At 36.5% G+C, this 13,108-nt stretch overlaps 2 protein-coding genes across 2 annotated transcripts; one reads left to right on the top strand and one right to left on the bottom strand.

Annotated features, from left to right (window-relative positions):
* Positions 1-2,175: 2,175 nt before the first annotated feature.
* Positions 2,176-12,123, bottom strand: LOC105463716 (arylacetamide deacetylase-like 2). The gene is made up of 2 exons (XM_011710939.2): positions 11,958-12,123; positions 2,176-2,778 (listed from the first exon to the last, which is right to left on the bottom strand). Exons 1-2 carry the CDS (start codon positions 12,018-12,020, stop codon positions 2,176-2,178), a joined length of 666 nt encoding a protein of 221 aa, XP_011709241.2. The 5' UTR covers positions 12,021-12,123.
* Positions 10,698-11,308, top strand: LOC105463702 (endothelial differentiation-related factor 1). The gene has a single exon (XM_024787307.2). The coding sequence runs from the start codon at positions 10,741-10,743 to the stop codon at positions 11,185-11,187; it is 447 nt and encodes a 148-aa protein (XP_024643075.1). The 5' UTR covers positions 10,698-10,740; the 3' UTR covers positions 11,188-11,308.
* Positions 12,124-13,108: the final 985 nt, after the last annotated feature.

The raw sequence follows: 13,108 nt of genomic DNA, 5'->3' as shown, positions 1-13,108 counted from the left end.
AGTTTTTGTGGTTATTATTATCTTTATTATGATTTAGTATGAAATTATGCTGAATTAATGAAAGAGGTTGCACAATCTTTTAACTTTTTACTTTATGCAAAATATTTTCATGAGTTGATCTGAAATATGAAATAAAATGGGCTACACACTTACCTGCTTCTGATACCTTTGTAATAGACTGTCAATCAACTTCCAGTCACTTTAATGCTAAGTATTCTATTAATTCTCTTTTTTCAACTAAGAGTTTGTTTTTGACCTCTTTATATCTCAGGAAATAATTATTTCCTTCATTTTTTAAATGAACTGGTAATTCTGTACCTACTTCTAAAACATATCAGATACAAAATTACTGTGTCACTAGCAATTTGCTTAACAAGTCTCTAGAGAAACATGTGACATATTATCATAAAACTGATGTTCGATCATGTATATTAACCAAAAGACTGATAATCTGGATGGTAACTGAATTTATATAATTCATATTTAATTCTTCTTTGCTCTTATGTTCCATGGTCTATAAGTATATTTAATGTTTACATAACTTACTTCAAAATATTTGCACTGTGAATGAAAAAATGACAGTTTTCTAATCTTTTCTCCATGCTCATGACTTATTTGAAATTTAACCATTATACAAAATACTCAATAAAGTTTGTGAATGAATCAATGAACAAATACATGCATGAATGCTGCAATTAGTCTACAGACTTTTCCTGGTGTACAATGTTTGCAAAACAAACCGTGAACATATAATACCTACTCACATGACTTAAATGATTACTAGTTAAGTCAGGCAAACAAGTTTTTTTGTGTCAATTCTGGTTTAAAATGAGTTTATCAAGGTCCCTTATGATTTATAAGTGAAACAACCAGATGGTTATTGCACAGGAGGTCATAGCTTTATACATGTCATGGAATAACTAATAGCAAAGGAAACATATTCATCAACACATTCTCAAGCTTATGAAATGCCGCTCAGTATTTGAATTTTAGTGAAGAGATGTATATGGTAAAGTCTGCTGAAAATCGGTGAACAGATTTTTGTTGAGATGACCAAACAGCAAGTGAATAAGCTGCAGATCAAAAGAAAAAAGTTTTGGTATTTGATTATCAATCAAATTCAACAGGAACAAGTAAATTTACACAACACCATATTCAGTCAGCATTAATAAAAGACCCAGAACAGAGAAAACAATATCAGGCAAACAGCAGCATCACAATGACCTCAAAAATTAGACATTACTTCTAACGCCTCATAATGGGAATGCATTTTAATTGTGAGGTTGGTATAGGCTGACATGAGCATTGGACTCATCATCACAAGGAAGTCAAGAGCTTCAGAGATTATCAGCTTAAATATCTTGCTACTTACATATCTTGTATGAGGATATATGATTTAATCTGGGAATTCAAAATAACAGAATAAATAATTTTGGCTGACACATATAGTCGGTTAGGAAGCTCCTTGGATTAAGGATCACCACATAGCAATCAATGTAGTAAAATTTGCTAAAAGTTTGTAGTGATTTTGCTAAAAGTTTGAGTAAGGGTGAAAATTTCAGGCTATAGAAATAATTTAGAGTACAGAATTAAATTTTTTTTCTTCTTCTATAGGCAAAGAATCTTAGCAATACATTTGAAATCAGACTTTATTTTTATTAACTAAATGGAAAAAAAAACTAACAGAATTTACATTGGGCAGATATAAATAATGTATGAACTATACCTAATACAAAAAAAAATGGCTGCAATATAATGTAGTGATAACCCCATACAAATGTCATTGCAATTTTCCTTCCTTAAATTTTCTCCTCACTCGCCATTACCATTCTTATCACTGCCCAGAAACTGTTATGCCTACTTTGCCTATAACCATACTCACTTTTATACTTTACTGATATTGGTGAATATTTAGTGTTTATCAAGCAAAATAAATAAAATTGGAATAATACAACAATGTCTTCATTTTAGCAAGGTTTAAGAGTAGAAAAACGAAATAATTTGTTCAAAAGTGCACAATTTAAACTTAGATTTAAACGTACTCTGATTTAAACTTTGATTTATCCCAAACTCATACCATTGTTCTGTCCATTAAACTCACAAGACTTTAAAACATAATCTTTGGATTATAATACTAACTAAATGATTATCTACTGACATGTACAATTTATAGATTTATAGATTTTCTTCTAACCAACTAATATACTTATCTTTTATTCTAACGCCTAATTGTAAATAAAATGGTGATGACATGAATGATAGAGCTCCATGAAATCCATCCTCTAAATGATCATGAACAACGTTAACTCCAACATTTTGAAGTCGTGTGACATACATAAGTCCATCATCTCTTAGAATATCATATTGACAGGTGACGATATAAGTTAATGGACACTTTTGTAACTGGGAATCATTCACTAACAAGGGTGATAACCTACTATCCAAAAGTGCTGGATATGATAAATTAAGTCTTCCAAGAACTGGTTTCATATAAATATAGTTCTTTTTATATTTATCAGGAAGAAAGTTACTCCAGTTGACAAACTTGAACAGATGTCTTGATTCTTGAGGCATATGTTGGTTTTTTCTCATTGCCTGAGGAAGTGCTTCATCTCTGGTCAAATATAAGCATGCCATTTTAATTGCCGTATCCCTTGTTAGCAACGGGCCATGTTCATTTTCTTGGTGAGATGGCACTAAGGAATCAAGTACTTGTAAACCAGGGTAAATTAAAGCTTGAGCTTTAATTTTATTTTTGAATACTGGGTCATTCTTTAGCTGAAAATATATAATAAAATGTGTTAGCCAAAGATTTTTAAGCTATAGAAGTTCAAGTCTTCACTTCAATAACATGAGTTATTATAAGATAAAGTTACAAAACCAACGTACTCAATGACTATTTTCAAAATATTTATACTACATTTCAGGAATATTAAACTGTTTTATTCAAGGAGGCCAAGTAAGATGGCCAAATAGAAGCCTCCACCAATCATCCTCTCCATAGGAACACCAAATTGAAGAACCATCCATGCCAAAAAGCACCTCCCTAAGAATAAAAAATCAGGTGAACAATTACAGTAACTGGTTTTAACTTCACTGAAAGAGGTACTGGAGATATTAGGAAGACAATCTTGAATTGCTGACACCTCCCTGCTAGGGCAGTGCAGAAGGGAAATGTGGGATTGGAGCCCCCTCAGAGGACCTATTGGGGCACTGCCTAGTGGAACTGTGAGAACAGGGCTACCATCCTCTAGACCCCAGAATGGTAGATCAACCGACAGCTTGCACCACGTGCTTGGAAAAGCTGCAGATACTCAACACCAGCCTATGAAAGCAGTCAGGAGGGAGGCTGTACCCTGCAAAGCCACAGGGGTGGAGCTGCCCAAGATCATGGGAACCTACCTCTTGCATCAGTTTGACCTGGATGTGAGATCTGCAGTCAAAGGAGATCATTTTGGAGCTTTAAAATTTGAATGCCCTGCTGGATGTAGGACTTGCATGGGGCCTGTAACCCCTTTGTTTTGGCCAATTTCTCCCATTTGGAATGACCCAGTATTCAAAAATAAAGTACAGCTTTATTTACCCAATAGCTGTACTCCCATTGTATCTAGGAAGTAACTAGTTTGCTTTTGATTTTACAGGCTGATAGGCAGAACGGGCTTGTCTTGTCTCAAATATGACTTTGGACTGTGGATTTTTGGGTTAATGCTGACGTAAGTAAAGACTTTGGGGGACTGTTGGGAAGGCATGATTGGTTTTGAAATGTGAGGACATGAGATTTGGAGGGGCCAGGGGAGGAATGATACGGTTTGGCTGTGTTCCCACCCAAATCTCAACTTGAATTGTTCCTCCCAGAATTCCCACATATTGTGGGAGGGAACCAGTGGGAGGGAACCAGTGAGAGGTAATTGAATTATGGAGGCCAGTCTTTCCCGTGCTATTCTCATGATAGTGAATAAGTCTGACAAGATCTGATGGGTTTTTCAGGGGTTTCCACTTTTGCTTCTTCCTCATTTTTCTCTTGCTCCCGCCACATAAGAAGTTACTTGCACCTCCTGCCATGATTATGAGACCTCTCCACCTATGTAGAACTGTAAGTCCAATTAAACCTTGTTTTCTTCCCAGTTTCGGTATGTCTTTATCAGCAGCATGAAAATGGATTAATACACCCACTGTCACTACTGCTATTCAACATAGTACTAGAAATCCTAGCTAGAGCAATCAGACAAGAGAAACATAAAAGGCATCCATATTGGAAAGGAAGTAGTCAAATTATCCTTGTTTGCTGGCCATGTGGTCTTACATTTGGAAAAAACTAAAGACTCCACAAGAAAACTATTGGAACTGATTTGAGAAATAAATAAAGTTGCAGGATACAAAGTCAACATATAAAAATGTTTATATATATATCTGTTTTATATATATCAGTTATATATATATATCAGTATCAAAAGAAGACATACAAATGGCAAACAGGAATAAGAAAAAGTGCTCAACATCATTGATCATCAGATAAATGCAAATCTGATATATATATATGAGATATATATAACTGATATATATAAAACTGTTATATATATATATACACACACACACACACACACACACACACGCCAATAGTGAAAACTGTGAAAAAGAAATTTTAAACGTAATGCCATTTACAATAGCCACAAATGAAATTGAATACCTAGGAATTAATTTAACCAAAGAAGTGAAAGATATCTATAATGAAAGCTATGAAACACTGATGAAGAAAATTTAAGAGGACACCAACAAATGGCAAAATATTTCATGTTCCTTGATTGGAAGAATCAATATTATTAAAATGTTCATAGTACTCAAAGTAATCTACAGATTCAATGCAATCACTATCAAAATACCAATGACATTCTTCACAGAAATAGAAAGACGATCCTAAAATCTATATGGAACCGCAAAAGAACCAGAATAGACAAAACTATCATGAGCAAAAAAAAAAAAAGAAAAAAAGAAAAAAAACAAAACCAGACCTGGAGAGATCACATTACTTGAGTTTACATAACACTACAGAGGTATAATAACCAAAACAACATGGTGCTGGCATAAAAACAGACACATAGACCAATGGAACAGAACAGAGAAACCAAAAGCAAATCCACACACCTACAGTGAACTCATTCTTGACAAAGGTGCTAAGAACATACACTGGGGAAAAGACATTCTCTTCAACACATGGTGTTTGGAAAACTGGATATTCATATGCAGAGGAATAAGACTAGATCCCTATCTATCACCACTTACAAAAGTTGAATCAAAATAGATTAAAGACTTAAATCTAAACCTCAAACTATGAAACTGCTACAAGAAAATATTGGGAAACCACTCCAGGACAGTGGTCTGGGCTAAGATTTCTTGAATAATACCCCACAAGTGCAGGCAACCAAAGCAAAAATGGACAAATGGGATCACATCAAGTTAAAAAACTTCTTCACAGCTAGGAAACAAGCAACAAAGTGAAAAGACAAACCACAGATTAGGAGAAGATATTTGCAAACTATCCATCTGACAAAGGATTAATAACCAGAATATATAAGGAGCTCAAACAACTCAATAGAAAATATCTAATAAACTGATCAAAAAAATGGGCGAAAGATTTGAATAGACATTTCTCAAAATAAGACATACAAATGGCAAAGAGGCATATGAAAAGGTGCTCAACATCATTGATCAGACAAATGCAAATCAAAACTATATGAGATACCATCTCATCCCAGTAAAAATGGCTTATATCCAAAGATAGGCAATAACAAATGCTGGCAAGGGTGTAGAGAATAAGGAACCCTTGTACATTGTTGATGGGAATGTAAATGAGTACAACCACTGTGGAGAATAATTTGGAGCTTCCTCAGAAAACTAAAAATTGAGCTACCATATGATCCAACAATCCCACTGCTGGACATATACCCAAAAGAAAGAAAATCAGTATGTTGAAAAGATATCTGCACTCCTATGTTTGTTGCAACACTGTTTACAATGCTGAAACATTGTAAGCTAAGATTTGAAAGCAACCTAAGTGTCCATCAATAGATGAATGGATAAAGAAAATGTGGTACATACACAATGGAGTACTATTGAGCTGTAAAAAAGAATGATATCCAGTCCTTTGCAAAACCATGGATGGAACTGGAGATTATTATGTTAAATGAAATAAGACAGGCACAGAAAGACAACCATGCATGTTCTTAATTATTTGTGGCATGTAAAAATAGAAGCAATTGAACTCATGGACCTAGAGAGTAGAATGGTTACTAGAGGCTGGGAAGGGTAATGGAAGGATGGGAGAGAGGAGAGGATGGTTAATGGGCACAAAAATAGAAAGAATGATGACCTACTATTTGATAGCAAAACAAGGTAATTACAGTCAATAATAACTTACGTGTATATTTTAAAATAAACAGTATAATTGGATTGTTTGTACCTCAAAGGATAAATGCTAGAGGGGATAGATACTTCATTTTCCAATATGTGCTTATTTCACATTGAATACCTGCATCAAAACATCTCGCACACCCTAGTTGTATATACCTACTATGCACCCACAAAAATTAAAAAGAAAAAACAAAAAAGAAAAATTTGGAGGTCAGGAACTATATTTTAAAGGGAGAGTACAGATTAGTCTGGTACCTGTAACACACCAATTTTGTGTGTGTGCATGTGTGTTTTCTTTTAAAGTGCTCATATGGGCATCTCATGTACATGTCCTCAACATGCCATTGTTATTCCTAATTATCTTGGTATCAGTACTTATTCTCCCATACCTTCGCAGCACCTGGTTGCCATCTTCCACTGACCTCTTTAGAATAAGTGCTTAGGTTTTTGAAGGTTTTTATTTAGCAGCTTACTCTTGGCTCTACTTTGCCTTTGGACTTTTTTCATTGCTCCTTTAGTTCCACACCAGCAGGCTGTGGGCCCATCCTGAGGCGATATGTCAGTTGAGTATAGTTGCAAAGTGCTGAAAAGTGCTGGTCTATAACTTTAATTCCGACTCAAACACGTTTGGGATCCCTCAGTGGCTCCTACTGATGTCAGCAGAGTTTCAAAGCAGTAGCTTCCATAATCACCTGTGCCTGGTATTTATCCTGCTCCAGAAAGTCTGAAGCACTACTGAATATGCTCTCATGTCCCAAATGGCTTCAAGATCATCCACCTTGACATAGCTCTTTCCTGGGCTAGATGTCCTTTTCAAGAGTCTTATTTCACTCCCTGCATCAAGCACATCATCCCTGAGTCTTCTATATTCCATCTCTGGACCTTGTCACTGATTCACAAGTGCATCTCCCATTTATCCAGTGATTTGGGTGTGTAGTATCTGGTCTTCCAAGTCTCACCCTCCTATGTGTGGCCTCCCATAAATGACAATAGATATACACAAGATATTCATTGAGTGTTTAACCTAGTGAGAAATCTTCCTCACCTAAATCACCAATTATTTTTTTCACCTAGAACATCGAGTTTAGTTGTAATTCCCACTAATTTCCCTTTTTCCATAGGCTCCCTCATTCCTTTCCTTCATTACAGCATGAAGAAGGTCTGACAGTGCCTGGATAAACTATGGGCAACCATAAATCCCAGCAAGAGAGGTTATTTTTGCTTTATCCTAGAACACATACTCAACCCATACTGGCTGCTAGGGGACTTCCAGTTGGGGCTTTCTGGGTGCTCAATATCATCAAACTTCTACCCTGCAGACTCCATCCTCTCTACCTTGAGGATTAACCCTTCTAGTCTCTGCTCCGTACTTCTCCAAAGCAACCACACATACCACTCTGTGTCCCCCTGAAGCAATGCACTAAAACAGTCTCACATTCAAAAGCATACTCAGTGATACGATATCCAATACCCAATCTACTATCACAGAAGAGACTGAAAAGAAATATCACACAGAGTTTGAAAGTACAGGCCTTGGAGCTCTTCACAGTTAGTTTGAGTTCTGGCTTTACAACATATTCATTTTATGGCATTGTGCTGATAAACTCACCTAACTTTTCAAAGCCGCAGTTTTCTGATCTCTAACTTAATGATTTTATTTTATCTGATCTCTAAATTAATGATTATATTTATCTCTAAATTAATGATGTATATGGTTTTTGTATGGTGAAAATGAGATGAAACTCATGAGGAAGAGTTCCAGGAATGTAGTAAGTGTTCAATAAAGATTAACTATATTTAGTATCATCACTATAGGCAGTGGAAAAGAATTATCTTTTCTGAAAATGTTCATGTTCTAGCAGGTAAACGATTAGCTTGGCTCCATTTTTGTTTGAAGAGACACAGGTAAAGTCGGATGTGGTTTGGCAGGTGAAAAGATACAATAAACGTTAAATTAAAATAGGAAAAATAATTGAAAACATTATCTCCATAAGATATGAAAGCCTATCAAAGGCCACAATGTTGGTAACATTGAGGCATTAGTATATTAATGATTTTAGAGATAGAACAGATTATACATAGACATTTGATAAATATATACTTCATATGAAATAATTTTATCAAGTTTCTAAACAAGAAAGTTTTTGTAAGATTAAAGGCAATGGGCAAAATAATAAAGAAAAATAATAACAGGCCGGGCGCGGTGGCTCAAGCCTGTAATCCCAGCACTTTGGGAGGCCGAGACGGGCGGATCACGAGGTCAGGAGATCAAGACCATCCTGGCTAAACACGGTGAAACCCCGTCTCTACTAAAAAATACAAAAAACTAGCCAGGCGAGGTGGCGGGCGCCTGTAGTCCCAGCTACTCGGGAGGCTGAGGCAGGAGAATGGCCGGAACCCAGGAGGCGGAGCTTGCAGTGAGCTGAGATCCGGCCACTGCACTCCAGCCTTGGCGACAGAGCGAGACTCCGTCTCAAAAAAAAAAAAAAAAAAGAAAAATAATAACAACCAGGTTTTTCCAATATTTTACAAGTTTAAAGTTTTCTTAGTGTAAAAAAAAGAAAAAATTTTTAGAAGATGAGCAAGCCAATATCCACATAAAAAATACAAACAGATTCACAAAAATAAATTCCAGACAAAGATTATCTTTAGTTTACAAATAATTGTACTCTTTAAAGAAAAATATTCTATGAAACAAATTAGCAAAGACTATGAATAGAGAGCTTATTAAGGAGGAAATAAAATCATTCACATTTTTAATTTTACCAGTAAAAAGTATTCTATTTCACTGGTAGTGAAAGAAATGTACAACAAAACTATAGTGGAAATAATATCCCTTTACCACTGTAAAAAAAATAACATCATTGTAAATATGATTATGTACTGCATGTGGGATTGGAATGAATCCAACACCTATCTACATTTCTAGTGTCTAAGCAAACTGGTAAAACTCATTAACCAAACAGTATGTCTCTCAAACCCTAAACACCAAGTTTTTCGACTTCTGAAAATCTACCCTAAGTCAGTAAGACTAACTATGGAAGAAGTGGCATGCCTCAAGAATTTCTTTACACTGCAATTCAGAACAGATATTGGCAATAAGAAGTTTTGAGCCTATCTAAAACCAGAGAGTACACATCTTTTGAGCTGCTGTCTATATCTCTTGTTTTTCTTTCAGAAAAATCATTTCCTGCTTTGGAGGTTTGTTAATAAAACTTTTTATTTTATTCTTGTCATAGCTTCTATTTGTGTGATGATGTTTTCATCATTCCACATAAACAAAGAATATTCAGATAATTTCTGAAAAACTTTTTAGAACTTTATAAGCTTTGTATGGATTATTGTATTAATAATTTAAAGTATTAATTTAATCCGAATTTTATCATTTAATAAGGGCAGGGAAAGTTACCTTAAAAGGTGAAATGACCAGTTTAGAGATAGGTAACATATACTATTGATATTACTGGAATAATTTTCAAAAACCTTTTTTAAAACTTTAAAATTATTACATTCAAAGATCTGCATACAGACATGTGGCCTAGGAATAACTGCACGTAAGCATTTAATCCCTTACTCCACCCTCCACACTGCTCTGCTTGTTAGAAAGCTCTCCTAGACATTATCTGCCCTCTACCCTGTGTTGAAAGTGCTGCCCTGAACTCTCTCTCTCTCTGCTCATCAGTTTGCCACTGCAGACAGCGAAGGTTTTAATCCATGACCACAACTCCACTTGCTTCATCTGCTTGAAGACGCATGGATCCTCAAAGCTAAGGGCCCAGAGGGCCTCTGAGATCATAAAGAGAGGAACAGGATTTAAGTTCATTTCCTTTTTTTTTTTTTTTTTTTTTTTTTGAGACGGAATCTCGCTCTGTTGTCAGGCTGGAGTGTAGTGCTGCGATCTTGGCTCACTGCAACCCAAGTGATACTGCTGCCTCAGCCTCCTGAGCAGCTGTGATTACAGGTGCGTGCCACCAAGCCTGGCTAATTCGGCTAATTTTTGTATTTTTAGTAGAGACGGGATTTCACCGTATTGGTAAGGCTGGTCTCAAACTCGTGACCTCGTGATCCGCCCGCCTAGGCCTCCCAAAGTGCTGGGATTACAGGCATGCGCCACCACACCCGGCCCATTTCCCCTCATGCTAAATGGGATATGCCGAGAAGCCACCTTCATGGTGGTTTTATTTGTTTTATTTTTACTTAAAGGCACAATAAGAACTTACAAACTAACCTTTGAGACTACATCCCTTTCATAAGCAGGGGCTGTTCTATAATTGAAAAGGGTATTCCTGAGCTGCTGCTGAGCCGCCGGACGGACGCCAGCCTTCGCCCGCCATGGCCGAGAGCGACTGGGACACGGCGACGGTGCTGCGCAAGAAGGGCCCCATGGCCGCCCAGGCCAAGTCCAAGCAGGCTACCTTAGCGGCACAGAGACGAGGAGAAGATGTGGAGACTTCCAAGAAATGGGCTGCTGGCCAGAACAAACAACATTCTATCACCAAGAACACAGCCAAGCTGGACCGGGAGACGGAGGAGCTGCACCATGACAGGGTGACCCTGGAGGTGGGCAAGGTGATCCAGCAGGGTCGGCAGAGCAAGGGGCTTACGCAGAAGGACCTGGCCACGAAAATCAATGAGAAGCCACAGGTGATCGCGGACTATGAGAGCGGACGGGCCATACCCAATGACCAGGTACTGGGCAAAATCGAGCAGGCCATTGGCCTCAAGCTCCGGGGAAAGGACATTAGAAAGCCCATCGAGAAGGGGCCTAGGGCGAAATGAACACAAAGCCTCGAAATCAATGAGCTCCAGCTGATCCCGTTCTGCCGGTTCCCCTTGGCCGCCAGCACCGCCGTGGGTCTCCTCACGGCCAAACGGAACAAGGGGTCCAGCTTGTGGGGGACCCTCCCCTAGCCCATTCCTGCTGTCAAACAAACAAAACTTTGCAAAGTGGAAAAAAAAAAAAAAAAAGAAAAGAAAAGAAAGAAAAGGGTATTCCTCTGCTTATGTCAATTTTGTTTCCATTAAATAAGTTTGGCAGTGGGAATTACATATTAGACTGAAATCGTTTTTCAATATTTATTTGGCCAGTTATTTAATTACATATGACAAGGGTTTTAACATCAGGTAAATTTTCTCTGTCACAGTAGTGATGCTTCTACACAAGCATGACACAGGGCCGATGTTATCTGATGATAGTCTACAGGATTTAAAACATGGATTACGCTTACAATTGACCTAAGGAGAAAAACAAGCCTCTGTCATATTAAATGGTAGCCCTTGACATTGGCATAGTTTTCTTAAAATTGATGGGACAAATAAGAGCCTTATTTAAAATTATGTGCAATGTCCCCTCAATGCCTTTAAAGCCATATCTATCTAAGATATACTTATATAAAAAGGGACAGAAAGTTGTTTGTATGTTTGTTCATTTTTGCTCTTTCAAAGTTGAAAATATAAGACCAATAGAAAGATTGTAACTGAAATAAAATGCTTCTCTTGTATTCGAATTACAGTATGTATGTGAAACATACATAAGACATAGAACATACCAGTTGAGTCACTGTTGCTGTCAATGCAGCCCCGCTGCTATCACCTGCAATACAGATTCGCATGGGATCCACTCTATATCGTTCAAGAATTTTGTCCTGTAGAAAGAACCTGGCCACAGAAAGAATATCTTCAATGGGAGTAGGAAAATAATATTGAGGAGATAGTCTAAAGCTTCAGAAAGAAAAAAAAAAAAAAGCAACAAAGTTATTTATGATTAATCTTTGGTTATATATATCCAAATATCTATCAATTTAAGCAACCGATCCATCGAACATAATTGGCCCTACTTTGAGTTTAATTTCATCAATTAAACCTGGCTTACTACTAACTTTTGTTTTAAAATAAAAAGTAGACACTGGTATAAAAGTTCTAAAATGTTGGCTCTATAGGGAGATGAGAAAGAGAAGGATGTGTCTTCACTCTAATAAAATTTTCAACAGAAGAGCAATCAGGAGGGGCGGTACCCTGTACTATTCATCAGATTCTCAGTGTAGTTGGTGGCTCAAGAAAAAACTTTTACTTGAAATTGACAATAATAATTTGTAAAAACTTTTATTTAGAAAGTATTACATAAATTTTAATTAAATTATAATTTTATAAATGTATGGGTTTCAAAGTGATGTTATGATTTATGAATGTAACATAACATAATATGAAATAATTAAAATGAGCTTGCTAATATATCCATTACCTCAAATACTTAAAATTTTTGTGGTAAAAACATGATATTTAGTCTCTTTGCAATGTTGTACAACATTACTTAGTATATTCCCTGTATTATGCAATAGAACTAAAAAAGAATTCCTCTTTTTAAACAGATTTTGTGCCCTTTAACAATCATCTCCCCATTGGTCCTAACCACTGGCCTCTGTAACCACCATTCTACCCTCTGCTTCTGTGAATTCAATGATTTTAGTTTCCACATATATGTGAGAACCTGTGGTATTTGTCTTTCTGTGCCTGGCTTATCTCATTTAGGATAATATTCTCCAGTTCCATCCATGCAGTCACAAATTACAGAATTTCCTCTTTTTTGAGGCTGAATAGTATTCCCTTGTGTATATGTACCATATTTTCTCTATCCATTCATCTGTTGATGGACACTTAGGTTGATTTCACATCTTGGCTATTGTGAATAGTGCTGCAATGA

The sequence above is a fragment of the Macaca nemestrina genome, chromosome 2 (genome assembly GCF_043159975.1).
Source record: "Macaca nemestrina isolate mMacNem1 chromosome 2, mMacNem.hap1, whole genome shotgun sequence".
Lineage (NCBI taxonomy): Eukaryota > Metazoa > Chordata > Mammalia > Primates > Cercopithecidae > Macaca > Macaca nemestrina.
The sequence above is the reverse complement of the archived record's forward strand: the minus strand, read 5'-3'. Positions and strand labels throughout refer to the sequence as shown.

Bases quoted from the DNA above. Each gene is read 5' to 3' on its own strand.
- LOC105463702 (XM_024787307.2), top strand. From the start codon at position 10,741: ATGGCCGAGAGCGACTGGGACACGGCGACGGTGCTGCGCAAGAAGGGC.
- LOC105463716 (XM_011710939.2), bottom strand. From the start codon at position 12,020: ATGCGAATCTGTATTGCAGGTGATAGCAGCGGGGCTGCATTGACAGCA. The intron at 2,779-11,957 runs GTATGTTCTATG...ATATATTTTCAG, and splicing joins CAGCAACAGTGACTCAACTG to CTAAAGAATGACCCAGTATT.